The sequence below is a fragment of the Arachis ipaensis genome, chromosome B2 (genome assembly GCF_059453495.1).
Source record: "Arachis ipaensis isolate K30076 ecotype BB chromosome B2, ASM5945349v1, whole genome shotgun sequence".
Classification (NCBI taxonomy): Eukaryota; Viridiplantae; Streptophyta; class Magnoliopsida; order Fabales; family Fabaceae; genus Arachis; species Arachis ipaensis.
Genome location: NC_142437.1, coordinates 11,933,662 through 11,957,452, shown reverse-complemented (window position 1 = coordinate 11,957,452; position 23,791 = coordinate 11,933,662). Strand labels below are relative to the sequence as shown.

At 36.1% G+C, this 23,791-nt stretch overlaps 1 protein-coding gene across 1 annotated transcript in view; it reads right to left on the bottom strand.

Moving 5' to 3' along the window:
• Window positions 1-23,791, bottom strand: part of LOC107628196 (uncharacterized) — a 72,267-nt gene that overhangs the window by 36,124 nt on the left and 12,352 nt on the right. Inside the window, exons 3-7 of the mRNA XM_088504831.1 lie at window positions 22,237-23,011; window positions 19,923-20,183; window positions 19,528-19,739; window positions 9,258-11,084; window positions 8,872-9,123 (exon numbers count right to left, since the gene is read on the bottom strand). Coding sequence (XP_088360957.1) covers window positions 8,872-9,123; window positions 9,258-11,084; window positions 19,528-19,739; window positions 19,923-20,183; window positions 22,237-22,960 — 3,276 coding nt within the window. The 5' untranslated portion in view covers window positions 22,961-23,011. The remainder of the gene's footprint in view (window positions 1-8,871; window positions 9,124-9,257; window positions 11,085-19,527; window positions 19,740-19,922; window positions 20,184-22,236; window positions 23,012-23,791) is intronic.

The following is a 23,791-nucleotide window of genomic DNA, read 5'->3' as shown; positions in this document are numbered from 1 at the left end:
TACAACTGTGATTTAGCAAGCATTAATCCTTTCAAGAAGAATACTAATTTCTTCACTCACAATCTCAAAGATTGTTTTATCATCAATCCCTCTACCAAGGATCAATGATCCTATTTGTTTGGAGTTTTTATTCGTCTCTAATACTTTCGTAATAAATTGGTTTTTAAAGGTAAAATCACTGTCTTAGCATCCACCATTGCTATTATGAAAACTAGGATCAATGAGATTTTTAATTGTATAGAGCTGAGTATTCCTCATCTCAAGACTAATTCAAAGTCAGAACCCCTCATTAAGTGAATATCTCCACAAGAGAATTATATTAAGTTAAATATTGATGTATCGTACTATGGCAGTAACAATAATACATCATGTGAAAGTATTTTCGAGACCACCGTAGAAGATTCATCAAAGTCTTTTCCTATAATATTTAGAATTACTCCTGTTACGATGGGTAATCGGAGATTAATGGGTTGAACTTATGAGGTTGGCCTAATCGCTTGAAGGAAGGGTCCTCTGACCAGGCTTGTGTCTGAGAGCCCCCGCCCGACTTGTGTGCGTGTGAATGAATGGGGGTGGTCCTGCAAAGACACTCCGATACTTAAGTCAGCAAGGGTCTAAGCAAGTTTAGAGAGTATGGAAACTTAGAGATACCTGAGGGGTGTCAGTGTATTTATAGGGGTGAACTCATAGCAACCGTTGGAGTAGCTCCACCTTTTAAGGAGGATAACCGTCCCTTTATCTTAGGAAAGTTAAGGTTTGACTCCTGGAAATAGGTTGAGAGATTTTAAGGGCAGTTACTTATTTGAATGAGTGTTATCTGCCACCTAACCCTCTTTTCTGACTTCCTTGTGATGGAGCCTGTGTCGATCCCGACCTCTTGCGAGGAGGTTGGTTATGGAGGAAGACCAATCTTATGGATTGGACCTTTTTATATTATTTGGATCTGGGTCTTGGCATTGGGTCAGGGTATGAACAGTGCCCCTACTTGAGTCCAAATTTTTGTGAGTTGGGCTCGAGTATGTAGCTCGGAATTCTAGCCGACGTGGTGAGGAACTGACGTGATTTTTCAGGAACCGACGTGATTTAAATTTTTCAACCGTCGCGTCTAATCAAACGTCGCGTCTCTTCAGGGGTTTGAGCATTTACACGCAGGGAGTAGTTACATTGGTAACGGTGTATCTCTTAAATGGTTACTTTGTTTTACCCTTATACCCCTAAAGTGTTTATAAATACTTTCCCTCTCTTTCCTTGTTTCGTTTCTGAAAATTTTTCTGCTTTGCACCCTGTGTTCGAAAGAAGAGAACTCCTTCCTTCTTAAGTGCTTTTGGCTGTTCGTCGCACCTGTCCTTTGCGTAACAAAGGTCAGTTTCTTTCTCTACTCCCCTTTTTATAAAGTGCTTTTTCCTGCATGTTTTTGTTTGGCGGAGTGCTGGTTGTAGACCTAGTGTTTCTGTTTGTTTAAGAAATTCGCCTTAGATCCTTAGAGACCCTATTTTGATTCTTTTTCCTTTTTCTTTGTAGGATTCGTCACCCTTTTTATAAAATAGATGTCTGCCCTAGAGTCTCTTTCCTTATGGGTTGATTGCACCGTTCTTGGGGAGAGCCCCCTGGTAGATACCGACTATCTTACCGATCTGCGCACTCATCATAACATTTGTGCTCTTGATGAGGACAAGCCGAAGTACGAACTGGTTGCCCCGGGTCCAGAAGACCGGGTTTGTTTTGGGAGAGCTTCTGACGTAGACCTTCATTTTTTCTTTATGTATGAAAGTCTTTTCACCCGTTTGGGGGTTTTTCTTCCTTTTTCCGGCTTCGAGATAGCTGTTTTATCTCATTTCCGCATCGCCCCCACTCAACTTCAGCCCAACTCTTGGGTTTCCTGAAGATTTATCAATTCATCAGCCATGCATTGGATTTTCTGACCTCTTTGAAGATTTTCTTTTTTCTTTTTCACATGACCAAGCCCTTTAGTGGGCAAAATAACAAACAGCAATGGGTGTCTTTCTGGGCCATACAAGGCCAGAGAGTTTTTACTCTTTTTGATGAATCCTTCCATGATTTCAAAAACTTCTTTTTTAAAGTTCAAGTTGTAGAGGGTCACCACCCCTTTTTCCTGGACCAAAAATTTTCTCCTCGCTTTCCCCTGTATTGGTTAGAGGCCTCTCCCCTGAAAAAATATAGCTTGGATGACCTGGATGAGGTAGAGGCGGCCATTGTGGGGTTCTTCCGAGAAGTATGGGGGAGAGTCCCTTACCTTGACACTAAAAATTTCCTCCAGGGGTCTCCGACCTTTGTACAGGCTCAATTAGGTAGCGTTATATTTGTTTATGCTGTTTTCTGACCTGATTGTCATCCGAGTTGCTTTCTCCGACTTGTATGATGATTCTTTTGTTACCTAATGGCTTTTGCAGAAATGGCGAAGAATAATTCCAGCTCCTCCTATCAGAGAGTTTAGGATGCCAAATCAAGGTCTCGTGCCAGGGTGGGTGCCGCCAGGGTTGCTGGCACTCTTCCTCCTCCTCCTCCCCCTCCTCCTCCTCCTCACAACTTGGGGACCCCCTCCCGACCTATTTTTATATCTTCCTCGGCTTCTTCTCTTCCATCTCCTCCGTCCCGATCTTTCTCTAAGCCAGAAAAGAAGAAGTGCAAGACTTTAGAGTCTGGCTCTTCTTTTGAGGGTGAAGCCAAGTCTAATGCGCCTCAGTTCGTTCGGAATCATATCTATCCTCATACTCGTATAAGTATGGATGATGCTTCCGTTCGAAACCACCTTAATGTTCTGGTCCAGGGGAGCGTTCGGGCGGCGGGGGTGTGTACAAAACTTCTGGATATTTTTGAAAAGACTCCCCTCAGTTCTTTGGGTTCATCCCTGAAGGTCGAGGAGCTAGAGGGGAGGGTTTTCTTATATCAAGAGGAGAAGAGGCTGAAGGTGGAGGTCGCTGAGTTGAAGGAGGAGAGGGATCGCCTCCAGGAAAGGGAGAAGAGGTTGCTGGGCTAGTAAGCCATGCCGGAGGGTCTGAAGGAGAAGGCGGAACAGAGTTACGTGAGGCTGTTTGGAGAGAACCTGGAGCTGAAGAAGGAATTGGCGGGGTGTCGGGAGGCCTTCCAGAATCTGGAGGACTCTATTGCTGAGGGGACCGAGGAGGCGTGGAGGATCTTCAAGGAACAGGTCGGGGTTATTGCACCTGACCTGGATCTTTCTCCACTGGACCCTGACAAGATCGTGGTTGACGGGGCCATCGTTTATCCTCCTAGGCGTGAGACGGACTCCGAACTGAAGACTCAGGGGTAAAGAATAATGGAGTCCCCTCCCCGTTTGAAGGACATTCCGTGTTCTTCAGGAGCTCCTTATCAGGGTCCCGATCAGCCTGTCCTGCCTTCCCCAGGTGCTGCTCCGACTTCTCTCCCTGGTCCTGATGCTGCTCCGACTTCTCTCTCTGGTCCTGGTAGTGATGATCTTCCTTCTTCCAACTGATTTATGGCTATATGAGAACCCGGCCTGTGGGTCCCCTGTTTTTAAACAATTTTTATGTTTTATTTCATGGTGGTTGCTTGCTGACAATTTTTTGCCCTTTGTGGCCGTAAACAAAATTTAAAAATACCCTTTTTTGGATAAGGGTTTTAGGCTATCTGTGTTGTGTGCATGCCTTTCTATTTAGGTTTTTTTTTTTTTTTTTTAGGAAATCTTTTTTATCTTTTTGGTTTTTGAAAACCTTTTGTCTAAGTTACCTTGAACTTTTCTCAAAGAGTTGGGACAACTTTGGTTTTTCAATAGGTTTTCTTTTCTCTTTTCCGTATTCCTCGTACTCAATTTTCTTTTATTGAATTTCCGTGACTTAGGTTATATTTGCGATGCATTTCGTTTCTTCTTGGGATTTCCGACTTGCAAGTCGATTAATCTCCGAGTTCTTTTATGACCTACTTTTATAACCACTTTACACCGACTTGTACCTCGTCGTTTTATTCTGACGACTATCTAGGTTGGTTCACGGGATTTTCATATTTTGTCGAGCTTAAGTCGGCACGTTTCGTAGAATAATAATGTTAGAAGGAATTTTATAAAGATATATTGAAAGAAAAATATCTTTATTTATTTGTAAAGGTACTTTTTTTGCTACTAAGGGTTTTGACAATTTGTTGCCCCTTAGTCTCCACTTTGATGCCTCATTAAACCCCCCTCCCCCCCTTCAGGAAAAGCCTTTCTTTGGGAAAAAACCACGAAGTTGGAAAAATAGTACACCAGGGAGTGGAGTTCGCTTTTTAGTACCTTTTCATATTACAAGTATGCCACGACCTAGGTAGCTCGGTGTCGTTTAAGTCGGTCACCTTATAGTAGCCTTTTCCTAAGACCTCTCTAATTTTGTATGGTCCTTTCCAATTGGCAGCGAGCTTGCCATCCCCAGATTTGTTGACTCCTATGTCATTTCTGATTAAAATCAAGTCATCTAGGGTGAAGCTTATTCGAATGACCCTTTTATTGTATCTATTTGCCATCCTTTATTTCAACGCTACTTCTCTTATCTGGGCTTGCTCTCGGACTTCGGGGAGTAACTAAAGTTCTTCTTTGTGCCCTTGTACATTTCCGACCTCGTCATAGAAGTTCACCCTTGGACTTTGCTCGCTGATTTCCACTGGTATCATAGCTTCTATGCCATAAGCAAGTCGGAAGGGTGTTTCCCTTGTGGCAGACTGAGGTGTAGTCCGATAATCCCAAAGTACTTGTAGGATCTCCTCAGGCTCCCTTTGCATCTTGCAACATTTTCTTCAACCTTGCCAGTATGACTTTATTGGCTGCCTCAACTTGTCCATTTGCTTGCGGATGTTCTACTGATGTAAACTGATACTTGATCTTTATACTGGCTACTAGGTTTTTGAAGGTTGAGCTGGTGAACTGAGTGCCATTATCAGTGGTGATGGAGTGAGGTACTCCATATCTTGTGATAATGTTTTTGTAGAAAAACTTGCGACTTCTCTGGGCGGTGATGGTGGCCAATGGTTCTGCTTCGATCTACTTCGTGAAGTAGTCTACCCACACTATTAGGTATTTCACTTGTTCAGGCGCTTGGGGAATGGTCCTAACAAATCCAATCCCCATTTTGCGAATGGCCATGGAGAAGTTATACTTATAAGCTCCTCGGGGGGTGCAACGTGGAAGTTGGCATGGTTGGCACTTCTTCATGAATTTTGTGGCATCCTTTTGTAAGGTCGGCCAGTAGAACCCAACTCGGATGACTTTCCTTGCTAGCGATCTGGCTCCGAGATGGTTTTCGCAGATACCATTGTGGACCTCTTTTAAGACTTCAGTTGTCCTTGATGTCGGGACGCACTTTAGTAATGGTGTTGATATTCCCCTTTTGTAGAGGATATTTTTCACCAATGTGTAATTTTGTGCTTTCCTCCTGATTTTCTTAGCCTCTTTTTCCTTTTGGGGTAGGATGTCGAATTTTAGGTATTCGATTAGAGCATTCATCCATCCGAGGTCTAATCCAGAGATTTCAAGGACATCTTGCTTTGCCTCCGTTTTTGCCACAGAGGGCCCATGGAGAGTCTCTTGTATCAGACTTCTATTATTCCCCCCTGGTTTGGTACTTGCTAACTTGGAGAGAGCGTCTTCTCTGCTGTTAAGATCCCGAGTTATATGGTTGACCTCAGTTTCTGCAAAGCGCCTAAGGTGCTCCAAAGTTTTGTCCAAGTACCTTTTCATGTTGGGGTCTTTAGCCTGATACTTTCCGTTTATTTGAGAAGTCACCACTTGAGAATCGCTGAATATCACAACTTTTGTTGCACCGACCTCTTCGGCCAGCTTTAGTCCTGCAATCAAGGCTTCATATTCTGCCTAATTGTTGGAAGCTGGGAATTCAAATTTGAGGGAGACTTCTATTTGTGTTTCCCCTTTGTTGACTAGTATTATGCCTGCGTCGCTTTCTATTTTGTTTGAGGATCCATCTACATATAGTTCCCATGTAGTGGATTCTTCCTCTTGATCTCCTGCGTATTTTGCTATGAAGTTGGTGAGACATTGGGCTTTAATTGCCGTCCGAGTCTCGTACTTTAGGTCGAACTCGGAGAGCTCTATTGCCCATTGAACCATTCTGCCCGCAATGTCCGTCTTCTGAAGGATTTGTTTCATGGGCTGGTTCGTCCGAACTTTTATTGTGTGAGCTTGAAAATAAGCTCGTAGCCTTCGTGAGGCTACCACTAAGGAGTATGCAAAATTTTTCCAGCTTTTGGTACCTTAGCTCAGGGCCTTGTAGAACTTTGTTGGTGAAGTATACAGGATGCTACTCGACCACGTCTTCCCGTATTAGAGCTGATGCTACAGCTTTGTTTGCTATGGACAAATACAAGACGAGTTCTTCCCCGACTATAGGTCGGGTCAAAATTGGAGGTTGGCTTAAAGACCTTTTGAACTCCTGGAATGCTTCTTGCACTCAGGGGTCCATTCGAACTGGCATCCTTTTCTTAGTAAAGAGAAGAGTGGAAGGGATCTTAGTGTTGATCCTGCCAAAAACCTGGAGAGAGCGGCAAGTCGGCCATTCAACTGTTGGACTTCTCTTAGGCGAGTCGGGCTTTTCATTTCTAGGATTGCTTTGCATTTGTCGGGATTCGCTTCAATCCCCCTTTGTGTCAGCATGAATCCCAGAAATTTTTCAGCTTCTACCGCGAAAGTGCACTTTGTGAGATTCAACCTCATCTCATGCAACCTTATGGTGTTGAAGACTTGCGAGAGATCTGTCAAGAGGTCGGTCTCCTCCTTGGTTTTTACCAGCATGTTGTCCACGTGGACTTCCATTAAATTCTCCAGGTGAGGAGTGAACACCTTATTCATCAGCCTTTGGTACGTGGCTCTAGCATTTTTTAATCCAAAAGGCATGACCACATAATAGTAGTTTGCTCTAGGCGTGATGAAGGATGTTTTTTCTTCATCAGGCTTGTACATTGGGATTTGATTGTATCCCGAGTAGGCATCCATAAACGACAAGTATTGGTATCCTGAGCTAGAGTCTACTAGGGTATCAATACTAGGGAGTGGACATGGGTCTTTAGGAGACGCCTTATTCAGGTCGGTGTAATTGACGCACATTCTCCACTTGCCGTTTTTCTTCTTAACCAGCACTACATTTACCAACCACGTCGGATACTTGACCTCCTTGATGAAGTCGGCTTCTAAGAGAGCTTGTACCTGTTCCTCTACCACTTGAGCCTATTCTGGTCCGAGCTTGCGCTTGCGCTGCTGTATAGGTCGCGATCCGGGGTATACTAAAAGCTTGTGGGACATGAGTTCGGGGTCTATCCCTGGCATGTCGGATGCTTTCCTGGCAAAGAGGTCAGAATTATCTCGTAGGAACTTTATTAGCCTCTGCTTTAGGTCTCCATCTAGGCTTGCTCATATGTTGGTATTTTTCCCTTCCTCTTCTCCGACCTGTACTTCCTCAGTTTTTCCCTCGATTGCGGCCGCAGCTCTTCTCTTGCTCTGACCCCACCGAGCTCTATGGTATGAACTTCCTTACCCTTTCCTCTCAGGTTCAGGCTTTCATTGTAGCATTTCCTTGCCAATTTCTGGTCCCGCCGTATGGTTGTTATTCCCTCAGGTGTTGGGAATTTCATGCAAAGATGAGGAGTCGATACCACTGCTCCGAGCCGGTTTAGGGTAGTCCTGCCGATTAAGGCATTATATGCTAACCCTACGTCGACGACTGTAAAGTCGATGCTCAAAGTTTTGGATTTTTCCCCTTTTCCAAAAGTCGTGTGAAGAGGTATGAATCCTAGTGGTTTTATTGGCGTGTCTCCTAGTCCATACAGGGTGTCGGGGTAGGCTCTTAACTCCTTTTCATCCAACCCTAACTTGTCGAACACTGGCTTGAAAAGGATGTCGGCTGAACTCCCCTGATCTACTAGAGTTCTGTGAACCTATAGCCACCGTTGGAGTAGTTTCACCTTTTAAGGAGGATAATCGTCCCTTTATCTTAGGGAAGTTGAGGTTTGACTCTTGGAAGTGGGTTGAGAGATTTTAGGGGCAGTTACTTATTTGAATGAGTGTTATCTGCCAGCTAACCCTCTTTTCCGACTTCCTTGTGATGGAGTCTGTGTCGATCCCGACCTCTTGCGAGGAGGTCGGTTACGGGGGAAGACCAATCTTATGGATTGGGCCTTTTTATATTATTTGGATTTGGGCCTTGGCATTGGATCAAGGTATGAACAACTCCATAACCCATACTGAAAAGTCAGAAATATAGGAATTATCCAAGGACTTAAGATTAGAAAGATAGAAACTTTCATCGTTATTAAAATTTATTATTTTGATATAATATTATTTACGATTACAAATTGTTAAAAAAAATATTGTTACCAATTAATAATTATGTCAAAAAGAATATTCAAATGTATTTTTGGATATCACTAATTATAAACGGGTATTTAGTAGTCTTGACGGCTAAAATTCTAAAAAAAAAAGTATTCACTTGATTTTTACCATCAATAATAATAATAATAATAATAATAATAATAATAATAATAATAATAATAATAATAATAATAATAATAAATGTATTGTCAAAAAAGACTTGTATTTTTACTATTAATATGTTCGCGTGAAAAGTACTTTTGAATATATACATATACAATCATTGAACATTAAGATTACCAAACGCCTTTTTTAAAATAATTATTAGTAGTCTAAAATATATTTAAATACTTTTTTATACAATTATTATTTGTCAAAAAATAAATACTACTACTCTAAAATTATTGTTTCTTCTACACTAGTAACAGTCAAGAATGCAAATTTTTATTGTAATGATATATGAATCTTATTCATTCGTTGTTATGAAATAAAACTATATCAAATCAATGGCCAAATTACGTACATACCTTCTTTTCACTTTCAATATCATTGCTGTTCTCGTTGAGAAGAATCTGCCCCATTTTGTCACACTCGCTGACAGATAGGCTTTGGAGAGTCTTCATATTTATAGCCATAGACAATGTTAACAAACTTTTTAAATTACCGCAACCATTCACTTCCAAGTGTACCAATTTTCCAAAAGGAGGATTTTTGCCATTCCATATTTGGTGGATTTGGATAGAGGACAACTGCAATCTCTCTAATTTTGAGAATTCAACCTATGAAGAAGCACAAATAATAATAACTATTAATTTATGTCAAATGAGAAAAAAAACCATCATATGTAAATGTTGACTAACTAAAATTTAAAATGTAAAAGAAAAATAAATTTGTTCTATAGTTCTGAACTGACCTGCTCATCGAACAATACTTTTTGTTGCGCTGTAGATGAAATGGAACAGAATCCATGAAACTCAGGTAATGATTTTAATGTCAAAGTGCGTAATTCTTGAAACTTAAGAGGCTTCGACGTGTTAGAATCTTGTGTATCTTCCACAAAGACAATCTCCTTTAGAGAATTACATTCTAAAATTTCAATTGTTTGAAGAGCAACCAAAAGCTTGACCATAGACATTACAAAGACATTCTTTAATAAACCACAAAGCTTAATCTTGACAACTTTTAGTTTACAAAATGAGGAGGATGAAAGTGACACACGAGAGCATAGTTGCTCCATGTTATCGAGCTTGTAGAGGTGCAATGTCTCCAGTTTCGGAAAAGCATTCTCAGGATGCTTCCTCTCCTGTGGGTTGATCAAATATCGAATGCTAAGAGTACTCACAATGGACAAAGTCTTAAGACATGGAAACCCTTTCAAATTCAGTGCATAAAAGATGTCTTGGACACCGTTGAGTTCTTCCAGCAACAAATTCTCAACTCTTTCAAACAACATTTTGATCCCTTTCTGAGAATGAATGCCAACATCTTTCTCCAGTATTGCCAAATACCTCAACAGTTGATATTTCTCCGGAATCTTGAAATCTGGCTCCAAAAATGTACTTGACGAGCCAATTACAATTTTGTAGCTATGCAGCTTATCAAAGAATAAGTTTTCTGGCAAATGGGCAACACTTGGGATTTGAAAGTCAACATTTGTTATTTGAGTTAGATGTCCCAACTCCGAAAGACTAGCATTTTTGTTTTCAGTTTCCTCTCTATTATCCATCCTCCATTCAACCAAAGTGTTTCTCATGTACAACTCCTCCAAACTTGTCAAGCTAGATATTACACCAGCTTGAATTGATTTTAGTTGGGAGCAATTACTTAAGTCAAGAATTTGCAGCTTTGACAAACCCTTCAATTTAGTAGGCAAGCTTTTAATATCAGATCCAGAAAAGCTTAGAATTCTTAGATTCTTCATGAACGTGCCAATACTGTTGCATAATTCCTCATCTAGGTTAATGCATTGCTCCAAACAAAGCTTTCGGAGTTTTCTTAGGCATTTCATTGATGAAGACATTTTGGAGAGATCAATGCCAAGCAGAACCAACACTCTAAGTTCTTTCATTTCTCGGAAAAAGTCATTTGGTATTTCGAAATGTTGACTATTATTGTGAAAATGAAAGACTTTCAGATTAGGACATTTTAAACTTTTAGGAAACTCCTCAGTGTTGACATCACAATGATGTAAGAAAACAGAAGTGTACCTTTCAAGTTTATCATCATCAGGCCATTCATCTAGCTTTCTTTTTGCCAGCACGAACACATTATTCTCTGATGCTATCAACAAAGCTGCCTTGCGAACAAGGTTTTGCATTGTGAAACGATCATTTGAGTAACTGTCAGACAACAAACCTGACTCTTTTAAATGAATAAGCAACATTTGCACTTGATCTCTGGCTTCCTTTGCTGTGTAGACGCCTTCAAGAAAACCCAAACCAATGCATAGTCTCACTAAGTCTGAGACCAATGCATCTTGATCCATACAAGCACAAAGCAAAAAGATAAGCTTGAGCTCCTCATTTGCTAAAAGCTCATAACTCAACTTTGTAGAATACTCAGGTGTTCCTGCAAGCTTTTGTCTTTCAAGTGTGTTAAGGGTCTCCTGCCAAACATAGCGGCTTTGATTTTTCAATGCCTTTGCAGTTGTAACTATTGACATGGGCAACCCGTGACACTTCTTGGCAATGTCAATGGCTAGCCGTTCAAGATCAGAATTTTTCTCATCTGTTATTCCCACCTATTTTGCACAAAAAGAATATAAGTATTGAATACAATATGATATGATATATAATCACAACAATTTTATGAGAAAAGAAAATTGTCATAGTACTTTAACAAGTTTAAAGTAACAATATATTGGAATTTGATTTATACTATAATCTGTTAATACATATACTACAAATAAAATATGGGATCTGATTACCTTGCAAATAGTGCCTGAAAATATTTGAAATCAAAGGAGCAAACAAAATGTATATGTGTATGCTACTGGGCAACATACAAAATGCAATTTAAATTCAATAATTGTTATGATATCTAAAAAGTAATATCTAACTTGTTTAAAAAAAAGTAGGGAGAAATAATCATTTTTAACCAATAAAATAGCCAACAATTCACAATAAATAGAAGACAAAACATCTAAAACTAGAAATAATAAAAAAAATCCAAAATTCAAACCAAAGAATTTAAGATTTAATATTCAAAATTTATGTTTAGAATTTAGTGCTTAAAGTTAGAATTTAGAGTTTGGCGTTTGGAGTTTAGGGTTTAATATTTAAATTTAGAGATGATTTAGAATTTAGGGTTTAAGATTTTAGATTTAGGATTCAAAATTTTGAATTTAGAATGACCGGTAGTAGGTGGATGAAGGAGGTAGTTGTCGACGATAGAGGTGGCCTGTGGTGGTCAGTGGAGGTAGAGGTGGTCTACGGTGGTCACCGGCCAGAGGTGTCAGCAATGGCAGTTGTGGCAGGTACAGCAACAACGGTGATTGGTAGTGGAGATAAATTTTTTGTGGTGATTAGTGAAATTGTGATATTAAAAAAAAGATAAAAGTAATTTTAAAAAAATTGTGACCGGGTATTTAACTTTTTTTTTTGTTGATATTGGCCGATTTCTTTTTAGTTACCTAGGTCTATATAAACTGTTTTTTTTTTTCAAAGATAATACTATACTCATTTAATGAAAAAGAATATCGAGTGGGCTCTTTATGAACAACCAATTAAAAATATCGAGAATACTCAAAGAAACAATTATCATAACATAAGACAAAGTAAAAGTTCTAGTGTCTTCCTCTAGTAGCGGTAAATTCTTCGGTTAATCTTCTCGCCTCCTTCATGATTTTTGTTGGGTTTTTCTCTTTGGCTTCAAAGATCTTTTTGGTTCCTGGCTATCCAGATTTTTCAAAAGTGTGAAAGCTTTAAGTATGATTGTCTCTTCATTTTTTCGAGTCCTTTTTGCTTCTTGGATGCTCTTCAGCCACCATTGTTAAAATTTCTATTTGTCCTAATTATCACTTGTTGTTTCAGAGCTTTTTTCCCTCAGATTCCACACTTTCCGAGAGTGATCACATCTTAGCAGATAGTGACTCCTCGATTCCTCACGATTGCGTCTTGGGCTCTTTGGTGAAACATCTTTAATCCGGGAATAGAGCTTTTATCTTACGAATATTCCTCCATACAAGGTGACGCCGAGACATCGTTTGGACTCACCAATCTTGGCAAGGTTAACAATCCCACTATGGTGACATAGTTTAGATTCATCAATCTTGGCGAGGTTAGCAACCCCACTATGGTGAAAATAGCCATAAACCCACCTTGGTTGGCTAAGCCAAGGATGCACCTCTTACTCTCAAAGAGCCTAGAGGAAAATAAGCACACAACTTATTTCATATTCAAAAATAAACTTTGATGAGTTTGGAAAATTCTAAATTAATATTAGTGATGACTAAGCATTATTAATATGATTAATTGCAAAATCATTAATTTGATTCATATATGTTAATTAATATAATTTTGCTGTGCATGTTTTAATTGGGCCGAAAAAAAATTGTTGCAAGCCCAAATATGAGTTTTACATTCATCCTTGGTTAAATTATTTGGTTGAATCAATACTTTGTTAATGGGCCAGATTCTATCAACATTATCTTTAGCCCAATTCAAATTCTCCTTGGAAACCCAAGGCTTGGTCCGAAACCAATTGAGAGAGAAAGCAAATGCTTTTGCTTCATGCTTCCAACGGATTCTATTTCCATCATGTGGTGGATTTCAAAATTTTCTTTGCTTGAGTTAATTACCTTGGAAACATGAAAGAGAAAATGTCAAAGTGATTTGATGGCAATTAAGTGTAGCTTACATGCTACTACACAAAGCATGGAGAGTTGCACCTAATTAATTTATTTGTGATAACACTCATATCTTTGCTTTTCTTTTCACTTTCTTCTATCTCTACTCTCTCTTCTTCTCCTTCGGTCACTTTACAGAGAAGCAAGGAAGCTATGGCTAGCTATCGAAAGGAAGGAGAAACAAGCAACAAGACCATCACAATGATGGCAAGAAAAAGAAAACAAAAAGTATGTTGTGGCTAAAGATCTTCAACCAAGAAAGGAAAGATTTGGTGAAGAGATCTCAGCCTCTCCATACCAAAAATGGATGAGAAGATCTCGGCCAGCAAGGAGAAGATCCTTGGAGGGATGGCATGACTCTGATTTTGCTCAACCACCACAGGAGGTAGCTACAGTAGCTACGTGATGGAGGAGGCAGAAGTTGGAGCAGGAGAAGCTGTCATGCATCATGAAGCATCAAGGGCTAGGAGTCCTTCTTGGAGTGCAAGGCAAGATGGATGGCTCGGATTGGTGCTTATTGGTGACCAAAGAAGGACCAGAGGTAACTGCATGTTAGGTATAGCATTCGGTTTCCTCTTCTCTCTCTCTGGCCGAACCGGTTTGCATGAAGAAGAAGAAGAAGTTTAGCTTGGTTTAGTTGGTTTCAACCGTGGAGGCTTCCCCCTATAAGTAAGGAGAACAGCCAGGGCTTGAGGCAAGGAGTGAGAGTGCAAGGCACAGAGTTCTCAGAGCTACCTAAACTAATAGATTTTCTTCTCCTTCAATGTATTCTGTTTTGTATTTTTCTGTTTAATTTTGTCATGTCTTGAGTCTCATGGAAAAAGGCAAACAATGAGGTTTGTATGAAAAAGCCATAGAGCAGAAAAAGACAGAGAGTGCAAAATTAAAAGAAAAAGCCATAGATGTCCTTAGAGTTCCTTTGTACATCTGTGTTGTGTTTCATGATTCTGTGGGAATTCCCCTTGTAAGTTGGGTTAGCACTTTACAGTTGAAAGCTTGGCAGTGACCAAGTCAAGTTCAGGATTGAGGTTAGATTCTGGACTTGTCCCGGATAGGAAGGGTAGTTCCTAGGGAAAATTGGTGTTTGTAATCAAGGATGATTATAGTGAAATTCCATTATTGTTATGATGGAGACTGGATGTAGGCTGCATTGCACTTAGCAGCTGAACCAGGATATATCTTGGTGTAATTCTCTCCCTCTTCTACTCCATTTCTGCTTCTGCTGTCCAGGAGATAAAACTGAAAAATATCTCGTGCCTAGTGACGAGACAAAAAGAAAAAGTCTCGTGGCTGGGTACGAGACAAAAATTAAAAAGTTTGATCTCCAGAAGTTGTTTCAAAAACCAGGAAGTATTCTGAAGTGAAAAAGGGGCTAAGATTCAAACCCCCTTTCTCTTAGCCACTAAAATCATCAAACTTCAACTCTATTTCATAAATGAAAGGTACATAAGTTATTTATACTAGTAGGAGAAGGAAAAGCCTTCATAACTTGGACGATGTGGGACTAATATATAACACAAAATTCACTATCCTAAACAATATGAGACTTGTATTCCCTTATTACAATTAACTAATATAATTAACTTAATAACTCTACTAGCTCCTGCGTCATTCTCCCTGGGTTGAAAGAACTCTTGCGTGAAAAGACTTGTGACAGCAGATGATTGATCTCATTGATGAATGGCAGTAGACGATCTCATTGACGAATCCACACCAAAAAATCCCATTAGCGAATCCACGCCAAAAACCTGCACCACAAATCAAATAAAATTCTACTAAAGTAAGGTGAAGGCCATGAGGACCGACCTTGCTCTGATACCAAACTGACGCCGGGACGTCGTTTGGACTCACCAATCTTGGCAAGGTTAACAACCCACTATAGTGATATAGTTTAGATTCACCAATCTTGGCGAGGTTAGCAACCCCACTGTGGTGAAAATAGCCATAAACCCACCTTGGTTGGCTAAGCCAAGGATGCACCTCTTACTCTCAAAGAGCCTAGAGGAAAATAAGCACACAACTTATTTCATATTCAAAAATAAACTTCAACTATTTCATAAATGAAAGGTACATAAGTTATTTATACTAATAGGAGAAGGAAAATCCTTCATAACTTGGACGATGTGGGACTAATACATAACACAAAATTCACTATCCTAAACCATATGGGACTTGTATTCCCTTATTACAATTAACTAATATAATTAACCTAATAACTCTACTAGCTCCTACGTCACAAGGCCTTCTCACAAAAAACTTCATCACTTTGGGTGGGCATTTCATTTCCCAAACTGAGTTCCACAATGATTTTTTTCCAAAGTACTATAGCAATATTTCTACTGGAGGATGGAAGAATTGATACCCAATTTTGTCACCTGAGCTCATCGAATAAGTACCCTTCTTCTCTTTACTCCATATGGTTCTGCTATACCCTCGGACATAAAGTGAGCTTCTCCCGTTTCTTCCTTAGGTGCCCCAACATGTTTTTTCGAGTACTCGCTTGAGATTTGGCATAGAAGAGTTTCGTATTTTGATCACCTCATCTCAACCACTGGATTCTAGCTTTTTCTTGCCAATATCCTTCCTCATTAATGCATGCTTTGTATAACTCCTCCTCTAAAGACCATAAGAAAACTCCATCAGCCATAGCAGTCTTCTCTTTTTCTGCTTCAATTTTTTCTTTAAGTTCTAGGATCTGCCGTTGGGAGTTGCTACTGCTATGAACTTGCCGATCCCTGAATTTGTGCCTCACTTTCTTTAACTTACTGAATAGAATAAATATTGGTGAACCAACAACTATTTCCTTCCACATCTCCCTAACTAACCTTACAGCCTCCACATTCTCACACAATCATTCCTGAAACTTGAACATTCTCTTTGGCCTTCTGCTATTCAAATCAAAGTTAACCAACAGTGAATAGTGGTCGGTCCTTGATATGATAAGTGCAAAATACCTACATTTGGGAAGTTTAACCTCCACTCATCTGAAACTAGACATCTGTCAATTCTTTCTCTAATGAAGCATCCACCAAATAGTCTATTATTCCATGTAATTTTTTTCCCTTCATAACCCAAATCCGCCAACCTGTCTACATTGAGAAGATTGTTAAAATTCTCTATAGATGTGGCAGATTTCATTCTCCCTACTTTCTTCTCATGATAGGATAAAATAACATTGAAATCTCTAGCCACTATATAGTACTGACTTGCATCTTTAGTTAAATTCAACAGCTTTTTAAATAGAGCCTCTCGCATTCTTTTCTCATTATGTAGGTGAACTGCAAAAACAGTACAAGTTTGAGCCCTATTTGGATCTGCCCAACTGAATTGAATGTAAAAATTCTCGTGTTTGTCCACTGTTATTAGTGTATTAGTTTTCCATGTCAAAGACAAACCACCAGCCAATCCTGCGAATTTACACAATGGACATTATTGAACCCCACTTTCTTACATTGTCTCATAACGAACGAAGTACTGTTCTTAGTTTCGCATAGGAACAATATTTTGGGGAAATGAGATTTACTAATCTCTTGTATGTTGTGAACTATCAGGAGTTTTCCTAAACTCCGACAATTCCAACATCATTTTCATGAACTTTGGGGTGCCAATTCTGGGTTGGCACTTGGCACCCTTCCTCATCAGCATATCCTCATCATTACATCACTGTTTCTTAGTCCCAAATTCTTCCACTACCTCCACAGTTCTCTCTTCTCTCCACTCACATCCCTCTCCTTTCATCCATGCATCCTTGCTAATTTCTTTATATAATTCTTTTTTTTTACTCTAGTTCATTTGAATGCCCAAAACAAAAGAAATTATTCGCGTTGTTCGTTATTGCCCCAGTTTGCTGCGTGGTTAGTTGTAGTTGATTTTCTTTAGGTTTTTTCATGTTGCATTTTGTACAATGAACTCTATTCCTCTCCCGCCTTATATTTTTCATTCTCCTACATTGATAATTTCTCCAAACTCCTTAACAAGCTAACTGAAATTGACTTTTGAGAACCCTCCTTCAGAGACTCTTTTATTTTGGACTTGATAGGATTGATATTCTCTTTATCTAATATATATTGTCTTTCAAATTGCTCAGCCTTCAACCATGTCCCCCATCCCTCCGCCAAACATTCATTCTTATCCTCATCTCCCACAAAGGAGCTGAATGTTCTTTTCTCATGTCCCAAGTGTCCACAGTAATGACAAAAATGACTGATTTTTTCATACTTGACCGATAATTCAATCACTTTTCTGTTCGGTCCTACAATTTTCAGTGATCTCCTCAATGATTTTGTTATATCTATTAAGAGAATCTTCACTTTCAGCACCTTTATTTCTCTACCCTTCATCTCAAAAATCTACATCTTGCGCAACCCCCAAATTCTCTTTAATCTTCCTCCTTAACTATTAAGTATCAACGTTCTAAAAATTGGACTGGACCGAACAATTATAGTCTAAAATTGTTTGAACAGAAACGGTTCGTGAACCATTAAATTAGCTAAAAACCAGTCAATCGAATCAAACCAAAACCCAACTGGTTAAAAAAAAAAAAAAAAAAAACTCACCCTAAAAAGGAAAAATAACTCAACCCTCACACCTTTAAAATACAGAGTCAAATTCAACTACCTAACACTATTTCATTGTTATATTCTCTTCCGTCAACAACACTTGGGACCTCCTCCAGAAAAAAAAAATAACGTAGAGAGATATAGAAAACCATGAACGTAATAACGCATTAAAAGAGAAAAAAAGTGAAAAATTCAGAAGAAAAGCCGAGTAGAACGATAGAGAAAGTGGCTAATTGGAATGACACAGGGACGTGCAATGGATCCATAATAGCATGGGGTGACGACAATTATTTTGGGACAGAGGGACAATGGATGTGCAAAAAGGAGCACTGAAACTTTTTACATTGTTTTATCACTTTATGGCTTAGGATATGAATACCCTTAGCTACTGATTGGAATTTAAGGCATTCATGAGAAGGTACGAGTGATAATTAGGGTTATATTAGAAGATATAGACTACTCTCTATTTGGACTCAAACCCAACCATTTTTTTTTACCTTTCTTACCATGACTAGCTAGGATTACTCATGATGGACTTCAGGTGTATTCTTCAATCTAATCTTAAGTTGTCAATGAGCCTCAGTTCGAATGATATATGTTCTCCTTTTTTATTAAAAAGTCTCATATTTGAGTCTCATCTAATACAAATTTGACTAAAAAAAAAAATATTTTGTGTGTAAGTGTGAGTGTGTAATTTAAGATTCAAAAAATTTTATTCAAATAATTATAATTATAATATAACACTAATATAAAAATTTTATTCTAAAGATTATAATTTAAAATATTAATTAATATAATAAGAATATAATTTAATTATTTGTATTTATGTTTTTTGTATGTTTATTTATTGTTTTATATATTATTTTGTTATAATTCGATTATTTTTATTATAAAAATACTATTTGTATATCAAAATTAATCAACATATATTTGTCTACAATATATGTAGAGTTTAACTCATTTTAAATGGATATTTTATTTTTATAATGAATTTTAATATACACTTAACATATTTATTTATATTATGTTTATTTATTATAAAATAATTATTCTAGTTAAATCACAATTAAATCGGTTAAATTAATAAACTAATAAATTAGTATTTAGAACAATTCAATGACCAGTTCAATTTTCAAAACTTTAGTTAATATATATGGTATGTGATATATATATAGATAGATTTTCATTAAATTTGTTCCATTAAAATTGATTCTCAAGATAAAACAATATCGTAACAGAAAGGTAGCTAAACATATTGTAAAATTTGTGCCACAATATTGCACAAAAGTAATCTTTAGATTTGGGCGAAATACGCATGTGTGAGAGACAAAAGTGTAATACACATGTATTGACATACTGAGAGGAGAAAGAACAAATCTCTCTCAGAAATTTCAGTGCGACTCAAATTGCATCTAAAAATTTTTGAATTGATCAAATCAGACCCATCAATTTTTATTTCAAAAAATTAAGATATCTTAAGTTTATAATACTAAAATTGAACCCAATAATTCTCTTTTTTAAGAGTAAAAATTTTAAAAACATAAAATTGTATTTAATATTTTTTTTTTAAAAATAAAAAAATCTCAAATAAATATCATACCCAGCAATTTTTTGTTTTGTTAAATGATCTCCATATCTTGAGAAAAACACAAAAATACCAATATCCATGAAAATATATTTTAACTCATTAAAATTTTTTAACCCAATATTTAATGTAGATTTATAGAAGTACGGATAGTTGGCTAAAAATAATGTATTTATAAATAATAGATTCTAACCTTTTTTTTGAACAATATTTTGGCATCGTCAGGGTTTATGATATCTAAAGAGATAATTGAATTTGCATTTACATCCATCTGGTTCAATACTCGTTTTGCCTCAGAAATTAACAAAACCTTGCATCCTTTTTTATTCTCTTCTGATGCTTTTCTTACTTTACTAGAACCATTAGAGGTGTCTTCAATTTTTTTCTCTGTTCTCGTCCTGTTAGCTATACAAAAATATGGATATCAATGTTGAATACAATGCAAACCAGTGTATGTATAATATATAAATATGATAATAAAAAGTTGCTTACAAATTTAAGAAATTTAAGGTATTATCTGATATAAATATATATATGATATGCGTATGCAAATCAAAAATAAAATATTTGTGCATTATAATTTGTTACCATCTATTCCTGACTTTAATCTTGTCAAATTTTGTCTACCACCAACAAAATTCTCTGTCTCTGGCTTAGTTAGAGTTGCTCCAGAGGGATTAGAAGATCTTATTCTTTGTTTGAGAACGAGATTCTTTTTGTCATCTTCATTCTGTGATGGAATTCCCAACATATCCAAGTCCACTTTTGTATACATATCATCAAGGATTATAAGAGTGTTTTTTTCTTTCTTCAATTTCTCTCTTATGCGAATAGCTCTCGCATACTCACCTATGTTATTAAAGTATCATAGATATATAACATAAATACAACAAAAAACTATTTTTTGAAAAAGAAAAAAAAGAAAAATCAACCCCAACAATACCATCAGACCTATTTAGGGCCACTTTTCTCTTAAGGCATAGCCATCAAAGATAAAGATTTAGGAGATAAATATTTATATAAAAATATTTTTTATATTAAGATAATATTTAAAAATGATTAAATAATGTGATATATTTGACTATATTATTTAATATAATACGTGTTAATATATCAACTATTTTCCTTACATAAAAACACTTTCATATGAATAATGAACTAATCACTATAATATTAATCTAAAGAACAAAAATACTACTATATGCATAGAAAAAATAATATTAAATTAATTATTATATATTTGTGTATAAATAAATATCTTATTTAAATTATTTATGATATATTTTTATATTTTAACACACATTTTACTAACTAAATTATTGATTTAATGAATAATTTTTTTCCATGCAGTTTGCATTGATTGTGTAAGAATTATTAAGTTTAACAATATTCTAGATACTATGTTTGTAGATTTGTCCCAAATGCTTACTTCAATATATATATATATATATATATATATATATATATATATATATATATATATATATGGGTTAACTACCAAAAACGTCTCCGAATTATTCAAACGCTGACAAAAATGCACCCGAATTTTACTATCGACAAAAACACCTTTAAATAATTTAAAAATACAACAATAATACCCAACAGTAAGTATGTATTTTAAAAAATTATCTTAGAGATTAAATTTTGATGCAATTTCATGTAAGCATGATTAGAAAAATGAGATATTATTATTCTTAAAATTTGGTAATTTTTTGGTGAGTATGTATTTTTTTTGTGATTTTTTAAAAGTATTATTGGTTGTTAACAAAAAAATTATATAAAAATTATATATTTAACAAAAAATCACTAAATTTTAAGGATAATAATATCTCATTTTTTTAATCATGCTTACTAAAAATCGCATCAAAATTCAATCTCTAATTTATTTTTTGAGAAATACATATTTAATGTTAGATAATCTTGCAAAAAAAACTAACATTAAATATGTATTTCTCAAAAAATACATTAGAGATTGAATTTTGATGCGATTTTTTTCAAAAATGATTAAAAAAATGAGATATTATTGTGCTTAAAATTTGGTGATTTTTTGTTAAGTATATATTTTTTTATAATTTTTTAAAAGTTTTATTGGTTGTTAACAAAAAAATTATAAGAAAAATATATACTTAACGAAAAATCACCAAATTTTAAGGATAATAATATCTCAATTTTATAATCATGCTTGCAAAAAATTGTATCAAAATTCAATCTCTAAGGCATTTTTTGAAAATATATATTTACTGTTGGGTATTTTTGTTGTGTTTTAAAATTATTTGAAAGCATTTTTCTCGATAGTAAAATTCGGGTGCATTTTTGTCAGCGTTTGAATAATTCGGGGGTGTTTTTGGTGGTTAACCCTATATATATATAAGTTTTAAATAAATTAAAAAAAATTAATTGATGAAAAAAACACGAAAGAGCAAAGAACTTTACAAATAAAATGTTATTTAAACAACTATTCTCAAAAAAGTTACTCAAACAATCACCTAAAATTAGCAGTCTCTTTTTTTTTTTGAACATTTATTTAAAAGGGTTATATTACGTATACACTAAATACATGTTAAAATATAAATATACATTAAAAATAAATTAAATCACACATATATTATACACAAATAAATTAGTGGTTAATTTTAATGTATAAATAATATTCTTTATGGAAAAGTCTAGAGGGCCAGCAACTTTTGTGTTTTCTGGCCAGCACTTAACCATCAAAACAAAAATGAGTAATCTCCCACCATTAGATATAATCTCATACCATTAAAAATACTATTGATGGCCAATTAATGGTTACAAAACACCAAAATTGCTGGTCCCCTACCATTACTCATTTTTTATTTGAAAATATAGTTGTTTGCATTTATTATAGGTATAGAATATATATAGATAGATAGACACTCACTCTCCTCTTGCAATGTTATTCCGAGCATGTCAGCAATCTGGCCTTGAATTTTTCTGATGTCTGGATTTTTGCCCACATTTGCCATAATCACCATATCAAATAACTTAGGTTCTCGACTTTGAAGTGTGTTAATAGCTTTTATGACCAAAGTAGTCTTTCCCATACCAGCTAGGCCGTGAATACCAACCATTGTAGCACTCGAATCTTCCAAGGCTTTTTTAACATCTTCCATATTTTGTTTTCTTGAATCAAGTTCTTCATATTCAACAGAAGGAAGCGCATAACCCATGGAAGAAGGTGGGCCCTGCCAGCGAGATATACTATCATGCTTCTCATTTTGCAATTCTTCAACCCTTTCTTTGATATCTTCTGCTGTTTTGCTGCGATGATATCTTATGTCTAGATTTTGAAATGGAAAAGCAAGTGCATAGCCTGCATTATTATCATGTTCTTGTTTGAATTTTTCATATTTAGCAAGAATTCCATCGACACGAGCCAACCATTCTACAACATTATCATATATAGCTCTCCCATACCGTCCTTCATCTTCTTCGGCTTTATCACGCACTCCATCCCTATCATTCTTGAGAGCCTCGACAGCTTTGCTTACATCGACGAATCTTTTCTCGTAATCCCACACGTAGCCTAGTTGCGTTGTTACGTAAGCAGTTGCTGCATCGATTGCACGTTCTTGCAAAAAGCCAGGTATAAAGCTGATCGACATGCTTTTACTTCATCCTTTATCTTGATGATCTTGGTTTGCTACATCTTTATGCTACATATGATGCAAGATTCAATGAGATATTGAAAATACATATATGAGGAAACGTTTAATTTAACATATAACAAGATGAAGTCGAATATACTACCATAGACAAAGGAAAAAATGGGTGTCGAATATACTACCATAGATTTATTTTATTTTATTTTATTGCTGATTTCTTCCTCCTCGGATCTTTGCAATCCTTTGACTCTTACATATACCAACATATACCATAAACAATTACTAGAGAGTTTAAAACATCAAGTGAAGTTGAATCTAAACATCTAAGTATGAATTCATTGTTTCTTATTTTTACCGTTTTTCATTTTTACTAATTTGTCATTTTTTAGTGAATCATCTTTTGAGTAGTCTAAATAGTGATAGATTCAATTGAGCTGTTACTTGAATTAATTTTCAACGACAATAAAACCTTGTCCTATTAAGTGGGGTATGCTAATTTGAATTAATTTTCGAGAAAAAAAATCTTTTTTATTCATTTTCTTATTACTTGTGAACCGATGTACTTACTGAAACTAAATTATATACACTACAAGAAAAATACCCATTCAGCCACACTTTTTTTAAGCTATATTTGAAAAGCGTAGCCTATTCTATGAATAGGCTACGCTTTTCTCAGTGTTGCCTTTTTTTAGAGAAAAGGAAACACAATTCTGGTATCAGTTAAAAAGTGTAGCCTTAGGTATTATAGAAATCACTTATAAAGTGTAGCCGTATGTTGATATTTATGGGTACACTTTTTGTACCAAAGAGAACGTTTTTTGAGGGTAGCCT